This window comes from Gnatocerus cornutus, chromosome 7 (assembly GCF_029298725.1).
Source record: "Gnatocerus cornutus isolate USDA-ARS CGAHR chromosome 7, icGnaCorn1.1, whole genome shotgun sequence".
Lineage (NCBI taxonomy): Eukaryota > Metazoa > Arthropoda > Insecta > Coleoptera > Tenebrionidae > Gnatocerus > Gnatocerus cornutus.
In genome coordinates this window covers 8,687,089-8,695,064 of record NC_142239.1, presented here as the reverse complement: position 1 = coordinate 8,695,064, position 7,976 = coordinate 8,687,089, and the positions used below count along the sequence as shown (strand labels likewise).

Here is a 7,976-nt window from a genome sequence, read left to right as displayed (position 1 = left end):
TGAGGGTTTGTAATTGTATTTTGCCCTCTTTATCACAAACATATCGATTTTATCAAGTGTGAAGAAGGAAATTTATAATTTATAATTTTGCTAAATCCCCAATGTTCGTCAAGTTGCTATTAGGTAGAACAACAGATTTCCTACACGTCATATTGATTACAAGATTAAAACAGCGGAAAAGATAATTCATCTACAACTCTAAATCTCCTAAGTCTACAGGATACCAAGGATTAATTTAATTGGAAATCAGTGGCTTACAAAGGAATTTGATAGAAATCAATAACAGTGACTCTAAACTTTTTATCGATTAGTATGTGTAGGCACAATGTGCGGGATTAAGATACAATCACATGACTTAAGATTTCCTATATAATTGTGTCTAATAGATTCTAAACGTATAAGATTTTTATGATCTGCTCTAGACCAAATTCAAAATGAAACTTTTCATTGCAGTTCTGGTAGTAATAACTGTGGCTTCAGCCGTTCCAAAGGTAGGCATTTTTTATTTATTAAATCACCTTAGTAAAAAAGTTGTAGGTAAATCAGAATGCATTTACCCAAGTTGAACCGGATCCTCGACTAGTTAAGGGACGCGTCGCTACTCCACATTCTCTACCTTACCAGGTACTGTTGAACGCAGGAAGTTACTTCAGTGGTGCTCTTATTTCTCGCAATTATGTGCTTACTGCCGCTACTTTTGTCAAAGGGTAATAATTTTTCTTCAATAACAATTAATCATGTTCGTTTCAGGAAATCATCTGTGGATATAATTTTGGGGGCTCACAATATAACCGACAATGAAGACTCTCAAGTCAAAATGACAAGTACTGAAATTTTAGTACATCCACGTTACGATGACTACTTGCATTATAACCTAGCAATCATCAGACTTCCTTTATCCGTACGTTTGACTCCAACTATCAGACCTATTGATCTACCGAAAAAGGACGTCTCTAATGATTACACAGGAGCCTTAGCCACTGCCAGTAACTGGCGTATGACAACTTCTGATGGAGTTGACTATATCAGTGATGTTCTAAACGATATGCAAGTGAATGTGATATCAAACACTGAATGTTCACAATTTTACAACGATATAACCTCTGACCTTTTATGTGCTAGTGGAGACAGCACTACCTGTCGAGGCGATACTGGTGCTCCACTTGTTACTGGTGGCGTTCTTATTGGAGTGGCTGCTTTTCTTAGTCCGAATTGTCCCAATGCGTTACCGTCTGGCTTCACCCGTATTACTGCTCTGCTTCCTTGGATATTAGAAAATACAGACGCCTGAAACACTAAGTTGGCGAAATAAGATCCTCAGATATGTTCAAATAAATAAATAGAAAGAATCCAAAATGTGTACATTAAACAAAGAAGTTTAGTTATACATGTATTAACATAAGATTTGCATTTTGTTGGTTTATTCCTAATTCTTTATTTCAAGTTCAAAATATCGAAATTAAATTGCCAAAGATTCTGATTGAATTGGGGTTAATAAATATCTTTTTTATTTAAATTTTGGCAGTAAAGCAAAATTGTCCAAGTTTTTTTATTAAAGAACTGTTATCTGTATTATATATTTCGCAACCTTAACTTTAGTTCTCTTATTAGCCTTTTATTGCTACTTTCTAACAATCATTTAATCCCTAATCAAAACCATTAAAATTTATTCATCAACTTTCCAATTACTGCAATGTGACGTATTACATGATTTTTTGAGTATCGTAATGACAGTTTTACCGCACTAGTACTGTACCAGTTCCTTACCGTACTAGTGCGGTAATCATGAAATAAGAATTCAAAATTAATTACTATGATTTCTAACTGTAAAACCTCCACACAATTATTGCAAAATTTGAGGAAGGACTCTTACTATGAAATTTGCAATTTTTTACCGCGCTAAAACCGGCCGACTTGTCAAAATTTTGACAATGTACTGTCGATATTTTTTAGAAATTGCAAAGGTTTCTAGGCAAAATCAAACATGACGCACATTTTGTCTTACGAAAGAAAGATCACAGTGAAATAATCAAATTTCATTGTGTACATTATAAGATTTGTTCAGTTTTTTGAAAGTTTGATCTTGTAAAACCAAAATTTTTTTGTGTTTACAGATATTTCATATTTTATCAATCGTTTTTCATTTGAAAGATAAAAATTTGAAATATTGCATAACGTTTAAAGGTTGATCTAGTTCTACAACCTAACGCATTTTTTTTTGTTTTTTGCCACGGATTGATTGGCGTCGCGACGCCTATGTAGTGTAATTTTCAGCGATTTTTGAGTTCTTGCGGATTTAAATTTTGGAGACAATTTTAGAGGTAAAATAAAAATATCTTAGAGTATTATCGAGTTATTATATCGATACAATTTATGCAGTTTCAAATTTGGTTTTAAGGTAAAATTTACAACTTTCTTGTTGCTTATTTCGATGCAAAACAACAATTTTTCGCTGATTTTCGCCATTTTCTGGCTGGAATTCGCAAAGAAGAGCACGAAATCTATAAAACTATCATTTTTTATCGGGATTCAACGGCTGATTTCCAAGAAAACAGAAGAAATCTGCACGAAATCATCAAAATTCGTAGAGAAATCCGCTTATTTTGATGCTAAACGACGATTTCTCGCTGATTCTCGCAGTTATCTAATTTAAATTTGCAAAGAAAAGCTCGAAATCTACAAAACCATCAATTTTTATTAAGATTCAATGGCTGAATTGCAAGAAAACAGCAGAAATCTGTACGAAATCAAATTTTTAATAGAAATCCGCTTATTTCGATGCAAAACGACAATTTCTCGCGGATTTTCGCCGTTTTCTGGCTTGAATTCGCAAAGAAGAACTCGAAATCTACAAAACCATCAATTTTTATTGAGATTCAACGGCTGAATTGCAAGAAAACAGCAGAAATCTGCACGAAATCATCAAATTTCTTATAAAAATCCGCTTATTTCGAAGCAAAACGACGTTTTTTTCGCTGATTTTCGCCGTTTCCTCGCTTGAATTTGCAAAGAAGAGCTCGAAATCTACAAAACCATCAATTTTTATCAAGATTCAACGGCTGATTTGCAAGAAAACAGCTGAAATCTGCACGAAATCATCAAATTTCTAAGAGAAATCTGCTTATTTCGATCCAAACGACGATTTCTCGCTGATTTTTGACGTTCTCTGGCTTGAGTTCGCAAAGAAAAGCTCGAATTCTACAAAACCATCAATTTTTATCAAGATTCAACGGCTGAATTGCATAAAAACAGCAGAAATCAGCACGAAATCGTCAAATTTCTAAGAGAAACCCGCTTATTTCGATGCAAAACGACGACTTTTTGCTGATTTTTGCCGTTTTCTGGCTTGAATTCGAAAGGAAAAGCTTGAAATCTACAAAACCATCACTTTTTATTAAGAATCAACGGCTGAATTGCAAAAAAACTGCAGAATCTGCACGAAATTATCAAATTTCTAAGAGAAATCCGCTTATTTCGATGCAAAAAGACGACTTCCCGCTGATTTTTGCCGTTTTCTGGCTTGAATTCGCAAAGAAGAACTCGAAATCTACAAAACCATCAATTTTTATTGAGATTCAACGGCTGAATTGCAAGAAAACAGCAGAAATCTGCACGAAATCATCAAATTTCTTATAAAAATCCGCTTATTTCGATGCAAAACGACGTTTTTTTCGCTGATTTTCGCCGTTTCCTCGCTTGAATTTGCAAAGAAGAGCTCGAAATTTACAAAACCATCAATTTTTATCAAGATTCAACGGCTGATTTGCAAGAAAACAGCTGAAATCTGCACGAAATCATCAAATTTCCAAGAGAAATCTGCTAATTTCGATCCAAACGACGATTTCTCGCTGATTTTTGACGTTCTCTGGCTTGAGTTCGCAAAGAAAAGCTCGAATTCTACAAAACCATCAATTTTTATCAAGATTCAACGGCTGAATTGCATAAAAACAGCAGAAATCTGCACGAAATCGTCAAATTTCTAAGAGAAATCCGCTTATTTCGATGGAAAACGACGACTTTTTGCTGATTTTTGCCGTTTTCTGGCTTGAATTCGAAAGGAAAAGCTCCAAATCTACAAAACCATCAATTTTTATCAAGATGCAACGGCTGAATTGCATGAAAACAGCAGAATTAGCACAAACTTATAAGATCAATTTGATCAATTTTTGTGACTCATGATGCTAGGCGTCAAGTTTGAGCATTAAAAAAAACAGCACAAAATCTAGAATTTTGTCAGTGTTATGATTAACCTAAAGTTTTACAAACTGTTTCTTTACGGATTAAACCGAATTGGATCGTCAAATAGATGGCATTTGAAGATTTTTCGCAAATATTACAGGCAACTTTTTCATTATTTCGTTTCTAATTAGAATTTCAGTTTGATCCACAAAGTGAATCATCAAAAATCGTTTTCCAAACCAAGCAAAATAAAGATCGACTCTTTTGAGAGCCCAATTTATTTCAAACAAATTAAACAAATATGATAAGGGCGTTCAAACGGTTTTTTGCAGCAAAAAGTTGCTGAATTCGTTGCCATAAGCGTCGAATAACAGTTAATCTGAGAGGGTTTTCGAATTCGAATTTTGATTTTTTTTTGCAGAATTGTTATCTACAGCGGTGTCTGATATTGGGGTTAAAATCTTTGCACTTTATTTCGGTACACCCTGTGTATAAAGTGCTGTGTTTGGCTTAAGCATATAAGTGAAACTTATACCCAAACAATCGAGCTAGATAATGTGTTACTTTTATGACGTTTGAAAAAAAAAACATTTTATTGAGTGTTGCCTCTTTCAACAATTTGCCATTAGAAAATTGGATGAAAAGGTAAATTTTTGTAAATTATTGACTGTATTTTGAGAAACTCATTACTCCTTATAATCTATTACCTCTGCGTTCTGGGACACTTGTATACTTGTCATTATTGCCTCTTTTAAGTCTACAGGATATCAGAGATTAATTTAATTGAAAATGAGAAACATTAATTAATTGACAAACAAAGGAATATTATTTATTCTAACAAATAGTAGCGACTCCAGATTTTTTATCATTTTTTGTTGACCGTGCGTGACGTGGGATTAAGATAGAATGATAGATTGAAAGTTTTCTAAGATAAGTGTGCATGGTACATGACAAAAAGTTCTAGATATATAAGGTTTTCAGATTTTGCATTAGATGTTGTTTAAAATGAAACTATTTACTGTGGCTCTGATAATAACAACTGCGGTTTCGGCCGTCCCAAAGGTAGATATATAATCATCATAATTATTAGAAAACCAACCAAAAACATTTTAGGCCCCTCAACCTACCATTTCCAATGATTATCTGAATTATATTGAATCCACACAAACCAAACCAAATCCTCGATTGGTTGAGGGACGTGCAGTGACTCCACATTCTTTATCTTACCAAGTTTTGATCTACACAGAAAATTACTACAGTGGTGCTCTCATTTCTCAAAATTATGTCCTTGCTGCCGCTACTTCTGTCAAAGGGTAATCATATTTTTTTAGTGAAATGACCGCTAGTTGCGCCCGTTTCAGGATGGATTCTGTGGATATAATTTTGGGAGCTCATAATAGAACCGTCACTGAAGACACCCAAGTCAGGATGACTAGTACCGAAATTTTAATACATCCAGATTTCGATGATTATATCCATTTTAATCTAGCAATCATTAGACTTCCTTTATCCGTTCGTTTGGGTCCAGCTATTAGTCCCATTCCTTTACCAAGTGAAAAGGACACTGATAATGACTACACGGGAACTTTAGCCACAGCTAGCAACTGGCGGATGACAACTTCTGAAGGAGTTGACTATTTTAGTGACGTTTTAAACGATATCCAAGTAAACGTGATATCAAATACCGAATGTTCAGAGGTTTACGAGGACATAACCCCGGAAATTTTATGTGTTAGGGGAGCTAGCACTACTTGTACTGGAGACATAGGTGCCCCACTTGTGACAGCAGGAGTTCTTATTGGTGTAGTGGGTTTTGTTAGTACGAATTGTCCCATTGAATTAGTGTCTGGATTTACCCGTGTTACTAGTCTCCTCCCTTGGATATTGGAAAATACAGACGCTGAGCAGACAAATGTGTTTAATCTAGACTAAATACAAATGTTAAAATGAATAAAAAGAAAAAAATGCGTGGAATTAAAGACAAGAAAAAATACAAAAATTCATTTCTGCCAACCACACGTATAATATTCTTTCCTGAAAGTTGTAGATAAAGTATAGTATTTGACTCGCGGGTAATGGCTATTACCCACTTAGATGATTACACGTTTCATCTTCGTGGGTAATAGCCATCATTACACGCTCATTGAATAATATACTATTTTCTCCAAACGTCACAAAAAGTCACTATTTTTAGTCGTTTTTAGATCGCAAAAAGCTCCAAATCTACAAAACCATGAATTTTTATCAAGATTCCACGGCTGAATTGCAAGGAAACAGAAGAAATCTGCACGAAATCATGAAATTTCTAAGAGAAATCCGCTTATTTCGATGCAAAACGAGGATTTCTCGCTGAATTTCGCCGTTTTCTGGCTTGAAATCGCAAAGAAGAGCTCGAAATCTACAAAACCATCAATTTTTATCAAGATTCAACGGCTGAATTGCAAGAAAACAGCAGAAATCTGCACCAAATCATCAATTTTTTAAGAGAAATCTGTTTATTTCGATGCAAAACGACTTCTCGCTGATTTTCGCCGTTTTCTGGCTTGAATTCGCAAAGAAAAGCTCGAATTCTTCAAAACCAACAATTTCTATCAAGATTCAACGGCTGAATTGCATGAAAACAGCAGAAATCTGCACGAACTCATCAAATTTCTAAGCGAAATCCGCTTATTTCGATGCAAAACGACGATTTCTCGCTGATTTTTGCCGTTTTCTGGCTTGAAATCGAAAAGAAGAGCTCGAAGTCTACAAAAACCGTTAATTTTTATTAAGATTCAACGGCTGAATTGCAATAACACAGCAGAAATCTGCACAAAATCATCAAAATTCTTTGAGAAGTCTGCATATTTCTATGCAAAACGACGATTTTTTGCTGATTTTCGTTGTTTTCTGGCTTGAATTCGCAAAAAAAAGTTCGAAATCCGACGATTTCTCGCTGATTTTCGAAGTTTTCGTGCTTGAACTCGCAAAGTAAAGCTTGAAATCTACAAAACCATCAATTTTTATCAAAATTCAACGGCTGAATTGCAAGAAAACAGCAGAAATCTGCACGAAATCTTCAAATTTCTAAGAAAAATCCGCTTATTTCGATGCAAAACGACCATTTCTTGCTGATTTTCGCTTGAATATGCAAAGAAGGGCTCGAAATCTACAAAACCATTAATTTTTATCAAGATTCAATGGCTGAATTGCAAGACAATAGCTGAAATCTGCACAAAATCATCAATTTTTTTGAGAAATCCGCTCATTTCGATGCAAAACGACGATTTCTTGCTAATTTTTACCGTTTTCTCGCTTGAATTCGCAAAGAAGAGCTGAAAATTCACAAAATCATCAATTTTTATCAAGATTCAACGGCTGAATTGCAAGAAAACAGCAGAAATCTGCACGAAATGTTCAAATTTCTAAGAAAAATCCGCTTACTTCGATGCAAAACGACGATTTCTTGCTGATTTCCGCCGTTTTTTTCGCTTGAATTTGCAAAGAGGGGCTCGAAGTCTATAAAACCATAAATTTTTATCAAGATTCAACGGCTGAATTGCAAGAAAACAGCAGAAATCTGCACGAAATGTTCAAATTTCTAAGAAAAATCCGCTTACTTCGATGCAAAACGACGATTTCTTGCTGATTTCCGCCGTTTTTTTCGCTTGAATTTGCAAAGAGGGGCTTGAAGTCTATAAAACCATAAATTTTTATCAAGATTCAACGGCTGAATTGCAAGAAAACAGCAGAAATTTGCACGAAATCTTCAAATTTCTAAGAAAAATCCGCTTACTTCGATGCAAAACGACGATTTC

At 34.6% G+C, this 7,976-nt stretch overlaps 2 protein-coding genes across 2 annotated transcripts; both read left to right on the top strand.

Moving 5' to 3' along the window:
- Nucleotides 1-363: 363 nt before the first annotated feature.
- LOC148170725 (brachyurin-like) lies at nucleotides 364-1,414 on the top strand. The gene is made up of 3 exons (XM_088041870.1): nucleotides 364-491; nucleotides 538-707; nucleotides 751-1,414. Exons 1-3 carry the CDS (start codon nucleotides 435-437, stop codon nucleotides 1,289-1,291), a joined length of 768 nt encoding a protein of 255 aa, XP_087897996.1. The 5' UTR covers nucleotides 364-434; the 3' UTR covers nucleotides 1,292-1,414.
- A 4,100-nt stretch (nucleotides 1,415-5,514) lies between these two features.
- On the top strand, nucleotides 5,515-6,111 carry LOC148170724 (brachyurin-like). The gene has a single exon (XM_088042251.1). It carries the CDS (start codon nucleotides 5,515-5,517, stop codon nucleotides 6,109-6,111), a length of 597 nt encoding a protein of 198 aa, XP_087898377.1.
- The last annotated feature ends 1,865 nt before the right edge of the window (nucleotides 6,112-7,976 follow it).